Source organism: Nerophis ophidion, linkage group LG01 (genome assembly GCF_033978795.1).
Source record: "Nerophis ophidion isolate RoL-2023_Sa linkage group LG01, RoL_Noph_v1.0, whole genome shotgun sequence".
NCBI lineage: Eukaryota > Metazoa > Chordata > Actinopteri > Syngnathiformes > Syngnathidae > Nerophis > Nerophis ophidion.
The window spans coordinates 8,497,104-8,519,195 of record NC_084611.1 but is presented as its reverse complement, the minus strand read 5'-3'; the positions used below and the strand labels follow the sequence as shown (position 1 = coordinate 8,519,195).

The 22,092-nt window shown below is 41.6% G+C and overlaps 1 protein-coding gene across 1 annotated transcript in view; it reads right to left on the bottom strand.

The window, feature by feature from the left end:
• The window catches only part of LOC133549658 (UDP-glucuronosyltransferase 2A1-like), a 45,996-nt gene that overhangs the window by 2,533 nt on the left and 21,371 nt on the right, over positions 1-22,092 (bottom strand). The window contains exons 4-5 of the mRNA XM_061895310.1: positions 17,949-18,036; positions 8,445-8,664 (exon numbers count right to left, since the gene is read on the bottom strand). Coding sequence (XP_061751294.1) covers positions 8,445-8,664; positions 17,949-18,036 — 308 coding nt within the window. The remainder of the gene's footprint in view (positions 1-8,444; positions 8,665-17,948; positions 18,037-22,092) is intronic.

The following is a 22,092-nucleotide window of genomic DNA, read 5'->3' as shown; positions in this document are numbered from 1 at the left end:
AGTGACAATGCTGACTATGAGAAACCTTGGAGAGGACCTCAGATGTGGGCAACCCACTCTCTTTAGGGGACCGAAAGCAATGGATGTCGAGCGGGTCTAACATGATACTGTGAAAGTTCAATCCATAGTGGCTCCAACACAGCCGCGAGAGTTCAGTTCAAGCGGATCCAAGACAGCAGCGAGAGTCCCGTCCACAGGAAACCATCTCAAGCGGATCAGCAGCGTAGAGACGTCCCCAACCGATACAGGCGAGCGGTCCATCCTGGGTCCCGACGAGCGGTCCATCCTGGGTCTCGACTCTGGACAGCCAGTACTTCATCCATGGTCATCGGACCGGACCCCCTCCACAAGGGAGGGGGGGACATAGGAGAAAGAAAAGAAGCGGCAGATCAACAATATTGGGCTTTCGCCCCTGGGTTGTTTTTGTTGTATTTTTGTTTTTTCTCGGCGGAGTCTTTAAGAAACAACTGTGTGGTACTATTTTTGCTCTGTGTTTTTATTTTCATCCATCTTCCGCTTGTATTCTTCGTGTATCTTCTGATTCTTGACGAGGTGGGAGATCTAATTGCTCGTACTAAAGGAAGACGTCTTGGTTCCTCCTCGCATGACCAACTTTTTGCAGTCATTGCAAATTGCCAGTGTTTTTTATCCCAAACCATAGACGTGGCGTCGGTAAGTCAGTCACCGAGCGAGCTCGCTTGTTAGCCACGACTACAGCACCGGCAACAACACACTCTTGTTGTTGTTATGCTGCGCTCTCGGCGGTTTGATGAGGTCATCAAGCGTCGCCGGTAAACCTTTCATGCTGCAGTCGTCAACTCCTAGGTTGTGTAGGGGACAGGGAAGGGGTTGCTGACTGTTTATATTCGTGTTTTACCGGCTCAGTACAGCGGCGTTTTAAAAAGTAATTAATTGTACTTTTTGAAACCGATAATTTGCGATATCACATTTTAAAGCATTTATCGACATCTCTAGTCTCGATTTCCCTGAAACTTTTGATGTTCTATTATTTGACGCAGCGGAAAGGGTTTAGGAATACGTTTGCGATAAAATGTCATATGTAGCGCCCTGTCAGTCATTAATGGACTTTTTACTTGCGCTGCTTCACGCAAAACGAGGACCTCACGGATGCTGGGGCCCTAAGCACAACGTGTTTTCCCTATACATCATAGATACTTTATTTTTTTGTTATAGCTCGGTTGGTAGAGTGGCCGTGCCAGCAACTTGAGGGCTGCAGGTTCGATTCCCGCTTCCGCCATTCTATCAATCAATCAATCAATCAATGTTTACTTATATAGCCTTAAATCACTAGTGTCTCAAAGGGCTGCACAAACCACCACGACATCCTCGGTAGGCCCACATAAGGGCAAGAGATCATTAGTCATTTTTGCGAGGGCTGTCTCCGTGGAGTGATTTGCCCTGAAACCGGATTGAAAGGTTTCACATAGATTGTTAGACGCTAAGTGTTCATTTAACTGCTCCGCAACAATTTTTTCAAGGATTTTTGAAATAAAGGGAAGGTGAGACACCGGTCGGTAATTTACCATGAGGTCAGGATCGAGGTTAGGTCTTTTAAGAAGAGGATGAATAACCGCTTTTTTGAATGCTAGGGGAACAGTGCCCGAGGAGAGTGATAAGTTTATAATATTCTAGTCATTGCCGTTGTGTCCTTGGGCAAGGCACTTTACCCACCTGCTCCCAGTGCCACCCACACTGGTTTAAATGTAACTTAGATATTTTGTTTCACTATGTAAAGCGCTTTGAGTCACTAGAGAAAAGCGCTATATAAATATAATTCACTTCACACTTAAAAACACTGCATGAAGTATTTTTGCCGATGTCGGACCTACGTCAGGGAGAACACACGCAGTATGGCAAAAGTTACGGTGGAGTTTGGTGTGGATAATGGTATTGTACCCAAAATGTCCAAAGGGCAATATCATCTGTATACTCTAGCCTTTAAATAGACCTCCTTTTTAGACCAGTTGATCTGCCGCTTCTTTTCTCTCTCCTATGTCCCCCCCTCCCTTGTGGAGGGGGTCCGGTCCGATGACCATGGATGAAGTACTGGCTGTCCAGAGTCGAGACCCAGGATGGACCGTTCGCCTGTATCGGTTGGGGACATCTCTACGCTGCTGATCCGCCTCCGCTTGAGATGGTCTCCTGTGGACGGGACTCTCGCTGCTGTCTTGGATCCGCTTTGAACTGAACTCTCACTGCTGTCTTGGAGCCACTATGGATTGAACTTTCACAGTATCATGTTAGACCCGCTCGACATCCATTGCTTTCGGTCCCCTAGACGGGGGGGGGTTGCCCACATCTGAGGTCCTCTCCAAGGTTTCTCATAGTCAGCATTGTCACTGGCGTCCCACTGGATGTGAATTCTCCCTGCCCACTGGGTGTGAGTTTTCCTTGCCCTTTTGTGGGTTCTTCCGAGGATGTTGTAGTCGTAATGATTTGTGCAGCCCTTTGAGACATTTGTGATTTGGGGCTATATAAATAAACATTGATTGATTGATTGATACAAAACTCTCTTTGAACCACATCTAAACTACTGTAATATCATCCGGTGTAACACCTTTCCTACCTACCTTCACAAATTAGAATCCATGCAAAAGAAAATCATACGGGCCCTGTCCTGGTCCAAGTTTGATGCCCCCACTCGTCATCTATTTCGTAAATATCATCTCTTAAGACGGACAGAGTTCAATATTTATCAAATTGCTTTGTTTAACCTATCAAGTCATTTACAGGCTGAATCTTAGGCTCTGTAGCTTGGATCCTGTCTACCATCCCCAGCATGCCCACAACACTCCTAACTTAGATCTGATAACAGGTAAACATCGTTTACTGGCTTGTACCGCTCGCGGTGTCGTATGCAGGGGACCAAAGATTTGGAACCAGCTTAATTAGACTCCCTTTTTAGACCAGTTGATCTGCCGTTTCTTTTCTTTTTCTTCTATGTCCCACTCTCCCTTGTGGAGGGGGTCCGGTCCGATCCGGTGGCCATGTACTGCTTGCCTGTGTATCGGCTGGGGACATCTTGCGCTGCTGATCCGCCTCCGCTTGGGATGGTTTCCTGCTGGCTCCGCTGTGAACGGGACTCTCGCTGCTGTGTTGGATCCGCTTTGGACTGGACTCTCGCGACTGTGTTGGATCCATTATGGATTGAACTTTCACAGTATCATGTTAGACAGCCATTGCTTTCCTCCTCTCCAAGGTTCTCATAGTCATCATTGTCACCGACGTCCCACTGGGTGTGAGTTTTCCTTGCCCTTATGTGGGCCTACCGAGGATGTGGTAGTGGTTTGTGCAGCCCTTTGAGACACTAGTGATTTAGGGCTATATAAGTAAACATTCATTCATTGATTGATTGATTGATCTCTGCGCTGCTGATTCGCCTCCGCTTGGGATGGTTTCCTGCTGGCTCCGCTGTGAACGGGACTCTCGCTGCTGTGTTGGATCCGCTTTGGACTGGACTCTCGCGACTGTGTTGGATCCATTATGGATTGAACTTTCACAGTATCATGTTAGACAGCCATTGCTTTCCTCCTCTCCAAGGTTCTCATAGTCATCATTGTCACCGACGTCCCACTGGGTGTGAGTTTTCCTTGCCCTTATGTGGGCCTACCGAGGATGTGGTAGTGGTTTGTGCAGCCCTTTGAGACACTAGTGATTTAGGGCTATATAAGTAAACATTGATTGATTGATTGAATGAGAGCCTCAAGATGCCGTACAATTGACCACTAAATGGTGTTACCATTTAGTGGTCAATTGTACGGAATATGTACTGAACTGTGCAATCTACTAATAAAAGTATCAATCAATGTATCCATTCTCCAACTTCAAAAATAAACTGAAAACTTACCTATTAATCACATATCTTTAATGCCTCATGTGGGGTAGACTACTGTTGGGTTCTGCATGGTTGAATGAATGTATGTCTGATGTGTATGCTTGCTTTAGTACTATTATCTTGTGTTAATCAAATAGCGTTGTTGTTGTTTTGTTTTTTGTTGTTGTGCTTGCTACCATGTTTAATCTTTCCATGTATAAAACCGACACATATTTTGGGTAAAACAAATACTAAAACCAGGGCATATGAAAACCGAGATTCCATTGCAAGTTTATTATTTTACTTTTAGTCTTTTTAACTAGCATTTAAAGGGGAACATTATCAGCAGACCTATGTAAGCGTCAATATATACCTTGATGGTGCAGAAAAAAGACCATCTATTTTTTTAACCGATTTCCGAACTCTAAATGGGTGAATTTTGGCGAATTAAACGCCTTTCTGTTTATCGCGCTGGAGGCGATGACGTCAGAATGTGACGTCGCCGAGGTAACACACCCACCATTTTCATTTTCAACACATTACAAACACCGGGTCTCAGCTCTGTTATTTTCCGTTTTTTTTGGACTATTTTTTTGGAACCTTGCAGACATCATGCCTCGACGGTGTGTTGTCGGAGGGTGTAACAACACTAACAGGGAGGGATTCAAGTTGCACCACTGGCCCGAAAATGCGAAAATGGCAAGAAATCTGCCGCCAGACCCCCATTAAATGTGCCAGAGTGTCTCCACATTTTACCGGCGATGCTAAGGCAGACATGGCACAGAGATGTATGGATAACCTGCAGATGCATTTGCAACGATAGTCAACGAAATCACAAAGGTGAGTTTTGTTGATGTTGACTGCCAGCTAATCGATACTAACATGCTACGCTAATCGATGCTAACATGCTATTTACCGGCGGTGCTAAAACAGACATGGCACAGAGATGTATGGATAACCTGCAGATGCATTTGCAACGATAGTCAACGAAATCACAAAGGTGAGTTTTGTTGATGTTGACTGCCAGCCATGGGCCAAGGACCCTATTGAAACTGCTGTGTTTTATTATTATTCCGCACCTACGCGCTGTAATTTGACCCCCATAACATGCTTCAAAACTCACCAAATTTGACACACACGTCGGTATAGCAAACCTTCCCAACATATTAAGCAACCAATCCCCCAAAATTGCGCTCTAGCGCCCCCTAGGAAAAAATTACAGACAAAACTGCATGTAACTTCTGTTAGGAATGTCAAAGCGACATGAAACAAAAACTCCTATGTAGGTCTGACTTAGACCCAATTTTCATACACTCACTTCTTTCAGCAAAAATCTACAGGAAGTTGGCAAAAACCCCTTCAAAATAAAATTTGCGCAAAAAATGCCATTTTTGCCTCTTTGCGCTGTAATTTGTCCCCCTTAAAATGCTTCAAAACTCACCAAACTTGGCACACACATCTGGACTGGCAAACATTGCGATCTAATGAAAAAAACAAACCCTAAAATCAAAAAAATGCGCTCTAGCGCAGTTTTTTAATAAAACACAGAAAAAACTGCTCCTAGGAAGAAAACACAAACAAAATTGCTTGTAACTTCCAGTAGGAATGCTGCAAAGACATAAAACAAAAACTTCTATGTAGGTCTCACTTAGACCTACATTTTAATAATTGACAGCCTGCAAAAAAAATCTACAGGAAGTTGGCAAAAACCCCTTCAAAATAAAATTTTCGCAAAAAATGCCATTTTTGCCTCTTTGCGCTGTAATTTGTCCCCCTTAAAATGCTTCAAAACTCACCAAACTTGGCACACACATCTGGACTGGCAAACATTGCGATCTAATGAAAAAAACAAACCCTAAAATGAAAAAAATGCGCTCTAGCGCAGTTTTTTGATAAAACACAGAAAAAACTGCTCCTAGGAATCGATGCTAACATGCTACGCTAATCGATGCTAACATGCTATTTACCGGCGGTGCTAAAGCAGACATGGCACAGAGATGTATGGATAACCTGTAGATGCATTTGCAACTATATTACGTTTCCTTCCACCCACATTTAATGCGAAACAAACACTTACCAATCGACGGATTTAAGTTGCTCCAGTGTCAAAAGATGCGAAAGTCCTGATCGTTTGGTCCGCACATTTTACCGGCGATGCTAACGCAGCTATTCGGCCATGCTATGGCTATGAATTCGCTCAATAGCTTCAGTTTCTTCTTCAATACTTTCATACTCCAACCATCTGTTTCAATACATGCGTAATCTGTTGAATCGCTTAAGTCGCTGAAATCCGAGTCTGAATCCGAGCTAATGTCACTATATCTTGCTGTGGTATTCCCATTGTTTGTTTACATTGGCAGCACTGTGTGACGTCACAGGGAAATGGATAGTGGTTTCGAAGATAGCGAAAATAAGGCACTTTAAAGCTTTATTTAGGGATATTCCGAAACCGGTAAAATTTTGAAAAAAACTTCCAAAAATACAACAAGCCACTGGGAACTGATTTTTATTGTTTTTAACCCTTTTGAAATTGTGCTAATGTTCCCCTTTAAAAGCTTCTTCTAGCTTATTTGGGGGACCCTTTCACGTACCAACATCTTTAAATGATGATACTCACCACTATTTGTAATTGTTATATGGTATTGTGAATAAACTTCGGGCGGTATAGCTCGGTTGGTAGAGCGGCCGTGCGAGCAACTTGAGGGTTGCAGGTTCGATCCCCGCTTCCGCCATCCTAGTCACTGCCCTTGTGTCCTTGGGCAAGACACTTTACCCACCGGCTCCCAGTGCCACCCACACTGGTTTAAATGTACAAATTAGATATTGGGTTTCACTATGTAAAGCGCTTTGAGTCACTAGAGAAAAAGCGCTATATAAATATAATTCACTTCACTAAACTTGTATGTCAATATGGTATCGTGACACCCTTAATCAGCAATTGTATCCCGCGGGACGTTTACACAGACAGCTGAGTAGCAGCATTTTAAAGTGCATGCAGAGGTAGATAAAGCTGCTGGATGCTGACCACTCACTTTATGGGGTTGAAGAAAACCACAGACCGGGGTGCTGGTTCCTCTCTTTAAGAAGGGGGACCGGAGGGTGTGTTCCAACTATCCTGGGATCACACTCCTCAGCCTTCCCGGTAAGGTTTATTCAGGTGTACTGGAGAGGAGGCTACGCCGGATAGTCCAACCTCGGATTCAGGAGGAACAGTGTGGTTTTCGTCCTGGTCGTGGAACTGTGGACCAGCTCTATACTCTCGGCAGGGTTCTTGAGGGTGCATGGGAGTTTGCCCAACCAGTCTACATGTGCTTTGTGGACTTGGAGAAGGCATTCGACCGTGTCCCTCGGGAAGTCCTGTGGGGAGTGCTCAGAGAGTATGGGGTATCGGACTGTCTTATTGTGGCGGTCCACTTCCTGTATGATCAGTTCCAGAGCTTGGTCCGCATTGCCGGCAGTAAGTCGAACACGTTTCCAGTGAGGGTTGGACTCCGCCAAGGCTGTCCTTTGTCACCGATTCTGTTCATAACTTTTATGGACAGAACTTCTAGGCGCAGTCAGGGCGTTGAGGGGTTCCGGTTTGGTGACCGCAGGATTAGGTCTCTGCTTTTTGCAGATGATGTGGTCCTGATGGCTTCATCTGTCCGGGATCTTCAGCTCTCACTGGATCGGTTTGCAGCCGAGTGTGAAGCGACCGGAATGAGAATCAGCACCTCCAAGTCCGAGTCCATGGTTCTCGCCCGGAAAAGGGTGGAGTGCCATCTCCGGATTGGGGAGGAGACCCTGCCCCAAGTGGAGGAGTTCAAGTACCTAGGAGTCTTGTTCACGAGTGAGGGAAGAGTGGATCGTGAGATCGACAGGCGGATCGGTGCGGCGTCTAAAGTAATGCGGACGTTGTACCGATCCGTTGTGGTGAAGAAGGAGCTGAGCCGGAAGGCAAAGCTCTCAATTTACCGGTCCATCTACGTTCCCATCCTCACCTATGGTCATGAGCTTTGGGTCATGACCGAAAGGATAAGATCACGGGTACAAGCGGCCGAAAAGAGTTTCCTCTCTCCCTTAGAGATAGGGTGAGAAGCTCTGCCATCCGGGAGGAACTCAAAGTAAAGCCGCTGCTCCTCCACATGGAGAGGAGCCAGATGAGGTGGTTCGGGCATCTGGTCAGGATGCCACCCGAACGCCTCCCTAGGGAGGTGTTTAGGGCACGTCCAACCGGTAGGAGGCCACGGGGAAGCCCCAGGACACGTTGGGAAGACTATGTGTCCCGGCTGGCCTGGGAACGCCTCGGGATCCCCCGGGAAGAGCTAGACGAAGTGGCTGGTGAGAGGGAAGTCTGGGTTTCCCTGCTTAGGCTGTTGCCCCCGCGACCCGACCTCGGATAAGCGGAAGATGATGGATGGATGGATGAAGAAAACCACAAAAAAGAGGTTGCCTACTGCCACAGCTGGTAATGCAGAGATTTTTCAGCCCGGCGCTGATTAGAGACAATGATGGTTATTTTGCTTTTGACTACAAGGGTGGAGTTAATTGAATAAATACGTTAATTTGAGCTTACATGTCTGCAGTTTCCTCTCAAAATGGCGGTTGATTACAAAAAAAAACCACTTACGACTTGTCGTTAATGACAGTCTTGATGGCGTCGCTGAGGTCTTCGGACGTCATGAAGTTCAGCGCCAAGATGACTGCGGCGCCCTTGGCCTTCATGTGCACCATGTTGTCTGGCTGGTCAGCGAACATGGGGATGCCCACCATGGGGACCCCGTGGTAGATGGCCTCATAAATGCCGTTGGTGCCCCCGTGGGTGATGAAGGCCCGCGTCTTGGGGTGACCTGGTTTGAGTTTGGAGATTATTCGAAGGGAGAATACACATTAAAGGGGAACTGCACTTTCTTTTGGAATTGTGCCCATGGTTCACAGTCATTATGAAAGACAAAAAGTTGTTGTTTTTTTTGTTTTCTAACATGTAAAAAATGAGCTCGTTCTAGGTGGCGAGTGTTTAAGGAGGCTGATATTTAGGGTCCTTGGCCCATGGCAAAGGACTCCACAGGAGTCCTTTGCCATGGTCCAAGGACCCTATTGAAACTGCTGTGTTTTATTATCATTCCGCACCTACGCGCTGTAATTTGACCCCCATAACATGCTTCAAAACTCACCAAATTTGACACACACGTCGGTATAGCAAACCTTCCCAACATATTAAGCAACCAATCCCCCAAAATGCGCTCTAGCGCCCCCTAGGAAAAAATTATAGACAAAACTGCATGTAACTTCTATTAGGAATGTCATAGCGACATGAAACAAAAACTCCTATGTAGGTCTGACTTAGACCCAATTTTCATACACTCCCTTCTTTCAGCAAAAATCTACAGGAAGTTGGCAAAAACCCCTTCGAAATAAAATTTTCGCAAAAAATGCCATTTTTGCCTCTTTGCGCTGTAATTTGTCCCCCTTAAAATGCTTCAAAACTCACCAAACTTGGCGCACACATAAGGACTGGCAAACATAGCGATCTAATGAAAAAAAACAAACCCTAAAATCAAAAAATGCGCTCTAGCGCAGTTTTTTAATAAAACACAAAAAAAACTGCTCCTAGGAAGAAAACACAGACAAAATTGCTTGTAACTTCCAGTAGGAATGCTGCAAAGACATGAAACAAAAACTTCTGTGTAGGTCTCACTTAGACCTACATTTTAATAATTGACAGCCTGCAAAAAAAAATCTACAGGAAGTTGGCAAAAACCCCTTCAAAATAAAATTTTCGCAAAAAATGCCATTTTTGCCTCTTTGCGCTGTAATTTGTCCCCCTTAAAATGCTTCAAAACTCACCAAACTTGGCACACACATCTGGACTGGCAAACGTTGCGATCTAATGAAAAAAAACAAACCCTAAAATCAAAAAATGCGCTCTAGCGCAGTTTTTTAATAAAACACAAAAAAAACTGCTCCTAGGAAGAAAACACAGACAAAATTGCTTGTAACTTCCAGTAGGAATGCCGCAAAGACATGAAACAAAAACTTCTGTGTAGGTCTCACTTAGACCTACATTTTAGTAATTGACAGCCTGCAAAAAAAAAATCTACAGGAAGTTGACAAAAACCCCTTCAAAATAAAAATTTCGCAAAAAAATGCAATTTTTGCCTCTTTGCGCTGTAATTTGTCCCCCTTAAAAATGCTTCAAAACTCACCAAACTTGGCACACACATCTGGACTGGAAAACATTGTGATCTAATGAAAAAAACAAACCCTAAAATCAAAAAATGCGCTCTAGCGCAATTTTTGAATAAAACACAGAAAAAACTGCTCCTAGGAAGAAAACACAAACAAAATTGCTTGTAACTTCCAGTAGGAATGCCGCAAAGACATGAAACAAAAACTTCTATGTAGGTCTCACTTAGACCTACATTTTAATAATTGACAGCCTGCAAAAAAAAATCTACAGGAAGTTGGCAAAAACCCCTTCAAAATAAAATTTTTGCAAAAAAATGCCATTTTTGCCTCTTTGCGCTGTAATTTGTCCCCCTTAAAATGCTTCAAAACTCACCAAACTTGGCACACACATCTGGACTGGCAAATATTGCGATCTAATGAAAAAAACAAACCCTAAAATCAAAAAAATGCGCTCTGGCGCAGTTTTTTAATAAAACACAGAAAAAACTGCTCCTAGGAAGAAAACACAAACAAAATTGCTTGTAACTTCCAGTAGGAATGCTGCAAAGACATGAAACAAAAACTTCTGTGTAGGTCTCACTTAGACCTACATTTTAATAATTGACAGCCTGCAAAAAAAATCTACAGGAAGTTGGAAAAAACCCCTTCAAAATAAAATTTTCGCAAAAAATGCCATTTTTGCCTCTTTGCGCTGTAATTTGTCCCCCTTAAAATGCTTCAAAACTCACCAAACTTGGCACACACATCTGGACTGGCAAACATTGCGATCTAATGAATAAAACAAACCCTAAAATCAAAAAAATGCGCTCTAGCGCAGTTTTTTAATAAAACACAGAAAAAACTGCTCCTAGGAAGAAAACACAGACAAAATTGCTTGTAACTTCCAGTAGGAATGCCGCAAAGACATGAAACAAAAACTTCTGTGTAGGTCTCACTTAGACCTACATTTTAATAATTGACAGCCTGCAAAAAAAATCTACAGGAAGTTGGCAAAAACCCCTTCAAAATAAAAATTTCGCAAAAAATGCAATTTTTTCCTTTTTGCGCTGTAATTTGTCCCCCTTAAAATGCTTCAAAACTCACCAAACTTGGCACACACATCTGGACTGGCAAACGTTGCGATCTAATGAAAAAACAAACCCTAAAATCAAAAAATGCGCTCTAGCGCAATTTTTGAATAAAACACAAAAAAAACTGCTCCTAGGAAGAAAACACAGACAAAATTGCTTGTAACTTCCAGTAGGAATGCCGCAAATACATGAAACAAAAACTTCTGTGTAGGTCTCACTTAGACCTACATTTTAATAATTGACAACCTGCAAAAAAAATCCACAGGAAGTTGGCAAAAACCCCTTCAAAATAAAAATTTCGCAAAAAATGCCATTTTTGCCTTTTTGCGCTGTAATTTGTCCCCCTTAAAATGCTTCAAAACTCACCAAACTTGGCACACACATCTGGACTGGCAAACATTGTGATCTAATGAAAAAAACAAACCCTAAAATCAAAAAATGCGCTCTAGCGCAATTTTTGAATAAAACACAGAAAAAACTGCTCCTAGGAAGAAAACACAAACAAAATTGCTTGTAACTTCCAGTAGGAATGCCGCAAAGACATGAAACAAAAACTTCTATGTAGGTCTCACTTAGACCTACATTTTAATAATTGACAGCCTGCAAAAAAAATCAACAAGAAGTTGGCAATTACCCCTTCAAAATAAAAGTTTTGTGAAAACCCATCACCTTTTTTCAAACGAAAACTCCTCCGAGTGCGTTTGTCGTTTCGGCTTCAAACTCGCACAGGAGAGAGTTTGGACCCTTCTGATTAAATGTATGGATCAGAGTTTTGATTATTGCTCGGGTTTTGATTTTACGTGCCTTCAAAGAACACCCGCGCAAATTTTCCTAAAAAATGTCATTTTTGCCTCTTTCATTTGTAATTTGACCCCTTTACAATGCTTCAAAACTCACCAAACTTGGCACACACATCAGGACTGGCAACAATTGCGAGTTAATAAAAAAAACCAAACCCCAACACTCAAAATTGTGCTCTAGCGCCCCTTAGGAATACAACACGGACAAACTGCTCCTAGGAAGAAAACACAGACAAAACTGCTTGTAACTTCCGGTAGGAATGTCAGAGAGACATGAAACAAAAAATATATGTAGGTCTCACTTAGACCTACATTTTAATAACTAACATACTTGAGCAAAAATCAACAGGAAGTTTGATATTTTCACTTCAATACAACAACTGCATTACTTTCACAATGCATTAGATTCTCAAAATAGTGGCTCCAAGGCGTCTTCTAACGTGGGTCTCGGGGGCAGCAGCCAAAGGCGGACCCGACCCACGCTGCTTGCAGCTTTAATTTTAATAGTTCTTCCTTTTTACATAGCCATGTTTAGAGTAGCTAGTACTCTTCCTTTGTTGTATTCTACCAGTCTGTCTTTGTCTTCAGATCCCAGGTTAGGGTCGTAAACCATCGGAATGTGAAGACAACCCCCGCGTCGCTATCACCTTATGGCAGGGGTGTCCAAACTTTTTCCACACGGAAAAATTTAAGCATGCGGGGGCCATTTTGATATTTTTCATTTTCAAACCATAACAAAATATATGGATTTTTTTTTTTTAATCCTTAGGGGTCCTGGGGAGCGTAGAGGGTCTCAGTCACTAAAATGTTAAAAATAAGTGAAATTTTTACTTTTTTAAAATGTATTTAATGCTTACAGTAAATCTTTATATCAACTTGAGGTTGATATAAAGTAAAACAAATAAGATTTTATGCCTTTTCTGTCAAAGACAACTTTGTTTTTTATAGTAAAACGAAATATGCAGTATTTAGATGGATAGATAGTACTTGATTCTTTCAGGAGAGTTCCTTTATTTAGCAACTAAAACCCTCAAAGATCAATAATGCAGGACACCATCGATTTTAATTATTTAATATTTTTGAGTAATCCCAGTGAAAAGATAAATAAAATCCTACTGAATATATTTCAGATCCGCTTGGTTCCCCACTTAAGTGGTACATTTTTTTTTAGTTTTTTTTTTACTTTTAACACTTAAATTTCAAGATCAACTTCCGATATATCTGTCGATTTTTAGTTTGAACTATTATTTTGTTTGTTTTATGCTCTTTTATCAAAACTTTCATGTTTTTATATGGCAACCCCACAACATATGCAATTTCTTTTCCACATAAAACATTTTTAAAGTGAACATTTTTAAGTAATAATTCATTATAACAGTTTTTTTTGTCCTTTTTTTTTGAGCAATGGAAAAAAAAGAAAATAAAGACAAAAGGGGGGGAAACTGCCTACGTGGCAGCTTTGTGTCAACATTGCCACTTTTTCCTTGTTAGATTTCACCTCATTCCACTTTTTTTAAATATATTTTTTAAATTTTTGCAATACTATCAATTTTTGCAGAATGTGCGGCGGGCCGCAAATGGCCCCCGAGCCGCACTTTGGACACCCCTGCCTATATCTGTCGATTTTTAGTTTGAACTATTATTTTGTTTGTTTTATGCTCTTTTATCAAAACTTTGATGTTTTTATATGGCAACCCCACAACATATGCACTATTTTTTCCACATAAAACATTTTTAAAGTGAACATTTTTAAGTAATAATTCATTATAACAGATTTTTTTTTTGTCCCTTTTTTTTTTGAGCAATGGGGAAAAAAAGAAAATAAAGACAAAAGGAAAAAAATGCCTGTGTGGAAGCTTTGTTGTTGTCTACCAGTCTCTCTTTGTGTTCAGATCCCAGGTTAGGGTCGTAAACCATCGGAATGTGAAGACAACCCCCGCGTCGCTATCGCCTTATGGCAGGGTTGTCCAAACTTTTTCCACAGAGGGCCGCACACGGAAAAATCTAAGCATGCGGGGGCCATTTTGACATTTTTCATTTTCAAACCATAACAAATTATATGGATTTTTTTTTTTTAATCCTTAGGGGTCCTGGGGAGCATAGAGGGTCTCAGTCACTAAAATGTTAAAAATAAGTCAAATTATTACTTTTTTTAAATTTATTTAATGCTTACAGTACATCTTTATATCAACTTGAGGTTGATATAAAGTAAAACAAATAAGGTTTTATGCCTTTTCTGTCAAAGACAACTTTGTTTTTTATAGTAAAACTGAAATATGCAGTATTTAAATAGATAGTACTTTATTGATTCTTTCAGGAGAGTTCCTTTATTTAGCAACTAAAACCCTCAAAGATCAATAATGCAGGACACCATCGATTTAAATTATTTAATAGTTTTGAGTAATCACAGTGAAAAGTGAAATAAAATCCTACGAAATATATTTGAGATCCGCTTGGTTCCCCACTTAATTAAGTGATACATTTTTTTTTAGTTTTTTTTTACTTTTAACACTTAAATTTCAAGATCAACTTCCGATATATCTGTCGATTTTAAGTTTGAACTATTATTTTGTTTGTTTTATGCTCTTTTGTCAAAACTTTGATGTTTTTATACGGCAACCCCACAACATATGCAATATTTTTTCCACATAAAACATTTTAAAGTGATAATTTTTAAGTAATAATTCATTATAACAGATTTTTTTGTCCTTTATTTTTTGAGCAATGGAAAAAAAAAGAAACACTAGCGATGCAGCTTGCGGGAGCAATCAATTTCGCCTTTAAATCGCTCTAAAAATGTCCTTCAACTGTACTTCAAACTTTTACACACTTCAAAATCTTTCAACAGTACTTAATTTACGTTCCGTAACCTGTATAATCACCAAGCTGTACCAACATTGTTATTGTAAGAGCGAACACCAAGGAAATGTTTTTCTATCCTACTAACACATCGGCATTAGCCGTGAAAGCTAACTACAAAAAGAGATAAGCAAGTTTCCACATCAGCACAAAATGTGTTTGAGTTTGTACTGCACAACACTGCGATAGGACGCCAGAACTGAAAAACATGAACAATAATATCACAATGTCATTATCAATATTAATACTGTTTGGTCCAGATGTCCAGTGACGTTTTTTTCCGGTTATTAGGGTAAGGACTCCATTTATGTCAAAATATTTTGGCTTCAAACACTACATTTATAGCACCAAAGTAGTAATAATAATAATGGATTAGATTTATATCGCTTTTTTCTATTGTTAGATACTCAAAGCGCTCACAGAGAAGTGGGAACCCATCATTCATTCACACCTGGTGGTGGTAAGCTACATCTGTAGCCACAGCTGCCCTGGGGTAGACTGACGGAAGCGTGGCTGCCAGTTTGCACCTACGGCCCCTCCGACCACCACCAATCATTCATTCACCAATGTAAGCGGCACCGGGGGCAAGGGTGAAGTGTCCTGCCCAAGGACACAACGGCAGCGATTTGGATGTCAATAGGTGGGAAGCGGACCTGCAACCCTCAGGTTTCTGGCACGGCCGCTCTACCCACTACGCCACGCCGTCCCTTTCACCTCACTCTCTCGGCTTCCGTCTGCTCCAACGTCCCACCCTTCCTTTGTGCTGGCTTCCAGAAGCAGTAGTTCATCCTCTGTATATTCAGCTTCAAAACAAAATAAGGTTGTGAATCTTCAGTTGTCCAAAAATACTAATTTTTGTTGTATCTTCCCAAGTCTGCCGTGATTTGAAAACACTCGTGTTTGTTTCCGGAAGTAGGAACACACATTTGTTGGGAGAAAATAGGAAGTCCTGGCATTGATTTAAAATGATGAAAATATGGTAAAGTCTGAACATATTACAAATGTTTATTACCGTTTGAGTTTGTACTGCACAACACTGCAATAGGACGCCAGAACTGAAAAACATGAACAATAATATTACAATTTCATTATCAATATTAATACTGTTTGGTCCAGATGTCCAGTGACGTTTTTTTCCGGTTATTAGGGTAAGGACTCCATTTATGTCAAAATATTTTGGCTTCAAACACTACATTTATAGCACCAAAGTAGTACTAATAATAATGGATTAGATTTATATCGCTTGTTTCTATTGTTAGATACTCAAAGCGCTCACAGAGAAGTGGGAAGCCATCATTCATTCACACCTGGTGGTGGTAAGCTACATCTGTAGTCACACCTGCCCTGGGGTAGACTGACGGAAGCGTGGCTGCCAGTTTGCGCCTACGGCCCCTCCGAGCACCACCAATCATTCATTCACCAGTGTAAGCGGCACCGGGGGCAAGGGTGAAGTGTCCTGCCCAAGGACACAACGGCAGCGATTTGGATGTCAATAGGTGGGAAGCGGACCTGCAACCCTCAGGTTTCTGGCATGGCCGCTCTACCCACTACGCCGCGCCGTCCCTTTCACCTCACTCTCTCGGCTTCCGTCTGCTCCAACGTCCCACCCTTCCTTTGTGCTGGCTTCCAGAAGCAGTAGTTCATCCTCTGTATATTCAGCTTCAAAACAAAATAAGGTTGTGAATCCTCAGTTGTCCAAAAATACTCATTTTTGTTGTATCTTCCCAAGTCTGCCGTGATTTGAAAACACTCGTGTTTGTTTCCGGAAGTAGGAACACACATTTGTTGGGAGAAAATAGGAAGTCCTGGCATTGATTTAAAATGATGAAAATATGGTAAAGTCTGAACATATTACAAATGTTTATTACCGTTTGAGTTTGTACTGCACAACACTGCGATAGGACGCCAGAACTGAAAAACATGAACAATAATATTACAATGTCATTATCAATATTAATACTGTTTGTCCAGTGACGTTTTTTTCCGGTTATTTGGGTAAGGACTCCATTTATGTCAAAATATTTTGGCTTCAAACACTACATTTATAGCACCAAAGTAGTAATAATAATAATGGATTAGATTTATATCGCTTTTTTCTATTGTTAGATACTCAAAGCGCTCACAGAGAAGTGGGAACCCATCATTCATTCACACCTGGTGGTGGTAAGCTACATCTGTAGTCACACCTGCCCTGGGGTAGACTGACGGAAGCGTGGCTGCCAGTTTGCGCCTACGGCCCCTCCGAGCACCACCAATCATTCATTCACCAGTGTAAGCGGCACCGGGGGCAAGGGTGAAGTGTCCTGCCCAAGGACACAACGGCAGCGATTTGGATGTCAATAGGTGGGAAGCGGACCTGCAACCCTCAGGTTTCTGGCATGGCCGCTCTACCCACTACGCCGCGCCGTCCCTTTCACCTCACTTTCTCGACTTCCGTCTGCTCCAACGTCCCACCCTTCCTTTGTGCTGGCTTCCAGAAGCAGTAGTTCATCCTCTGTATATTCAGCTTCAAAACAAGATAAGGTTGTGAATCCTCAGTTGTCCAAAAATACTCATTTTTGTTGTATCTTCCCAAGTCTGCCGTGATTTGAAAACACTCGTGTTTGTTTCCGGAAGTAGGAACACACATTTGTTGGGAGAAAATAGGAAGTCGTGGCATTGATTTAAAATGATGAAAATATGGTAAAGTCTGAACATATTACAAATGTTTATTACCGTGTCTGTTACTACGTTCTATACTTGCAGCGTGTATATAAAACGTCAATGGAGGGTTTTGAAGGCTACAACAGTGGCTCCCATTATCCGCATCTTTTAAGTGTTTATCATCTTTAAAATCATAAAAAAGACGTGTGTTATTGTCTCTCATAATGATTGTGAACGATGGACAAAATTAAAAAAATAGAAAAAAAAAATCAATGGCATGATTATTGCAAAGTCAAGCGTTACAGTAAATTATCTAAAATTTGAGAGGTTGTATTTTATTCTATTAATTTTTTTAACCTTCCTGTAGCTGTGAATCAATAATAATTCATAGATATTAAACTCATGTACCACTTAAAGCTTTTTCCCATTTACGTACACACCAGGAGTTATGTCAACATTTGTCTTCTTGGAAAAAAACGAAACATGCCAACAGTTTTTGTTTGCAAGTTGATGTCGATCTTTAACCACCGGCCGGGTCAGACACATCGATGATGGCTTACTGCTCTTACTCACCCAGCAGGTCGTTCTGAGGGATCCAGTCGTATGTTCTGGTGTTGGGGGCCAAAGTGGCAGGCTTCTCGCCGCTGTATCTCCAAAGCACCTACGGAAAAGATCCAACATTTCATGTCAGGCGCCTAACTAAACATGACAAACGTTCGTTAAAGGGGAACATTATCACAATTTCAAAAGGGTTAAAAACAATAAAAATCAGTTCCCAGTGGCTTGTTGTATTTTTCGAAGTTTTTTTCAAAATTTTACACCTCCCGGAATATCCCTAAAAAAAGCTTTAAAGTTCTTGATTTTCGCTATTTGCGAAACCACTGTCCATTTCCCTGTGACGTCATACAGGGCTGCCAATGTAAACAACATGGCGGTTACCATAGCGACATTAGCTCAGATTCAGACTCGGATTTCAGCGGTTTAAGCGATTCAACAGATTACGCATGTATTGAAACAGATGGTTGGAGTATGGAGGAAGATAGCGAAAACGAAATTGAAGAAGAAACTGAAGCTATTGAGCGAATAGCTATTGACGCTATTCGGCCATAGCGCGGGTGTACCTAATGAAGTGGCCCATAGCATGGCTGCCTTATTAGCATCGCCGGTAAAATGTGCGGACCAAACGATCAGGACTTTCGCATCTTGTGACACTGGAGCAACTTAAATCCGTCGATTGGTAAGTGTTTGTTTCGCATTAAATGTGGGTATCTAGTGTCAAATGTACATACAGCTAGCGTAAATCTCATGTTAGCATCGATTAGCGTAGCATGTTACAATCGATTATCTGGCAGTCATGCTGCAACCAAATATGTCTGATTAGCACATAAGTCAACAACATCAACAAAACCCACCCTTGTGATTTCGTTGACTTTATCGTTGCAAATGCATCTGCAGGTTATCCATACATCTCTGTGCCATGTCTGTCTTAGCATCGCCGGTAAAATGTGCGGACCAAACGATCAGGACTTTCGCATCTCGTGACACTGGAGCAACTTAAATCTGTCGATTGGTAAGTGTTTGTTTCGCATTAAATGTGGGTATCTAGTGTCAAATGTACATACAGCTAGCGTAAATCTCATGTTAGCATCGATTAGCGTAGCATTTTACAATCGATTATCTGGCAGTCATGCTGCAACCAAATATGTCTGATTAGCACATAAGTCAACAACATCAACAAAACTCACCTTTGTGATTTCGTTGACTTTATCGTTGCAAATGCATCTGCAGGTTATCCATACATCTCTGTGCCATGTCTGTCTTAGAATCGCCGGTAAAATGTGCGGACCAAACGATCAGGACTTTCGCATCTTGTGACACTGGAGCAACTTAAATCCGTCGATTGGTAAATGTTTGTTTCGCATTAAATGTGGGTATCTAGTTTCAAATGTACATACAGCTGGCGTAAATCGCATGTTAGCATTGATTAGCTGGCAGTCATGCTGCAACCAAATATGTCCAATTAGCACATAAGTCAACAACATCAACAAAACTCACCTTTGTGATTTCGTTGACTTTATCGTTGCAAATGCATGTGCAGGTTATCCATACATCTCTGTGCCATGTCTGTCTTAGCATCGACGGTAAAATGTGCGGACCAAACGATCAGGACTTTCGCATCTCGTGACACTGGAGCAACTTAAATCCCTCGATTGGTAAGTGTTTGTTTCGCGTTAAATGTAGGTATCTAGTTTCAAATGTACATACAGCTAGCGTAAATCTCATGTTAGCATCGATTAGCGTAGCATGTTACAATCGATTATCTGGCAGTCATGCTGCAACCAAATATGTCTGATTAGCACATAAGGTTTCTCATAGTCAGCATTGTCGCTGGCGTCCCACTGAATGTGAATTCTCCCTGCCCACTGGGTGTGAGTTTTCCTTGCCCTTTTGTGGGTTCTTCCGAGGATGTTGTAGTCGTAATGATTTGTGCAGTCCTTTGAGACATTTGTGATTTGGGGCTATATAAATAAACATTGATTGATTGATTGATTGACTTTCGCATCTTGTGACACTGGAGCAACTTAAATCTGTCGGTTGGTAAGTGTTTGTTTCGCATTAAATGTGGGTATCTAGTTTGAAATGTACATACAGGTAGCGTAAATAGCATGTTAGCATCGATTAGCTGGCAGTCATGCTGCAACCAAATATGTCTGATTAGCACATAAGTCAACAACATCAACAAAACTCACCTTTGCGATTTCGTTGACTTAATTGTTGCAAATGCATCTGCTGGTTATCCATACATCTCTGTGCCATGTCTGTCTTAGCATCGCCGGTAAAATGTGCGGACCAAACGATCAGGACTTTCGCATCTTGTGACACTGGAGCAACTTAAATCCGTCGATTGGTAAGTGTTTGTTTCGCATTAAATGTGGGTATCTAGTTTCAAATGTACATACAGCTGGCGTAAATCGCATGTTAGCATTGATTAGCTGGCAGTCATGCTGCAACCAAATATGTGTGATTAGCACATAAGTCAACAACATCAACAAAACTCACCTTTGTGATTTCGTTGACTTTATCGTTGCAAATGCATATGCAGGTTATCCATACATCTCTGTGCCATGTCTGTCTTAGAATCGCCGGTAAAATGTGCGGACCAAACGATCAGGACTTTCGCATCTTGTGACACTGGAGCAACTTAAATCCGTCGATTGGTAAGTGTTTGTTTCGCATTAAATGTGGGTATCTAGTTTCAAATGTACATACAGCTGGCGTAAATCGCATGTTAGCATCGATTAGCTGGCAGTCATGAGGCGACCAAATATGTCCAATTAGCACATAAGTCAACAACATCAACAAAACTCACCTTTTGTGATTTCGTTGACTTTATCGTTGCAAATGCATCTGTAGGTTATCCATACATCTCTGTGCCATGTCTGTCTTAGCATCGACGGTAAAATGTGCGGACCAAACGATCAGGACTTTCGCATCTTGTGACACTGGAGCTACTTAAATCCGTCGATTGGTAAGTGTTTGTTTCGCACTAAATGTGGGTATCTAGTTTCAAATGTACATACAGCTGGCGTAAATCGCATGTTAGCATTGATTAGCTGGCAGTCATGCTGCAACCAAATATGTCTGATTAGCACATAAGTCAACAACATCAACAAAACTCACCTTTGTGATTTCGTTGACTTTATCGTTGCAAATGCATCTGCAGGTTATCCATACATCTCTGTGCCATGTCTGTCTTAGCATCGACGGTAAAATGTGCGGACCAAACGATCAGGACTTTCGCATCTCGTGACACTGGAGCAACTTAAATCCGTCGATTGATAAGTGTTTGTTTCGCGTTAAATGTGGGTATCTAGTGTCAAATGTACATACAGCTAGCGTAAATCGCATGTTAGCATCGATTAGCTGGCAGTCATGAGGCGACCAAATATGTCCAATTAGCACATAAGTCAACAACATCAACAAAACTCACCTTTTGTGATTTCGTTGACTTTATCGTTGCAAATGCATCTGCAGGTTATCCATACATCTCTGTGCCATGTCTGTCTTAGCATCGCCGGTAAAATGTGCGGACCAAACGATCAGGACTTTCGCATCTTGTGACACTGGAGCAACTTAAATCCGTTGATTGGTAAGTGTTTGTTTCGCATTAAATGTGGGTATCTAGTTTCAAATGTACATACAGCTGGCGTAAATAGCATGTTAGCATCGATTAGCTGGCAGTCATGCTGCAACCAAATATGTCTGATTAGCACATAAGTCAACAACATCAACAAAACTCACCTTTGTGATTTCGTTGACTTTATCGTTGCAAATGCATCTGCAGGTTATCCATACATCCCTGTGCCATGTTTGTCTTAGCATCGCCGGTAAAATGTGCGGACCCAACGATCAGGACTTTCGCATCTTGTGACACTGGAGCAACTTAAATCTGTCGATTGGTAAGTGTTTGTTTCGCATTAAATGTGGGTATCTAGTTTCAAATGTACATACAGCTAGCGTAAATAGCATGTTAGCATCGATTAGCGTAGCATGTTAGCATCGATTAGCTGGCAGTCATGCTGCAACCAAATATGTCTGATTAGCACATAAGTCAACAACATCAACAAAACTCACCTTTGCGATTTCGTTGACTTAATTGTTGCAAATGCATCTGCAGGTTATCCATACATCTCTGTGCCATGTCTGTCTTACTATC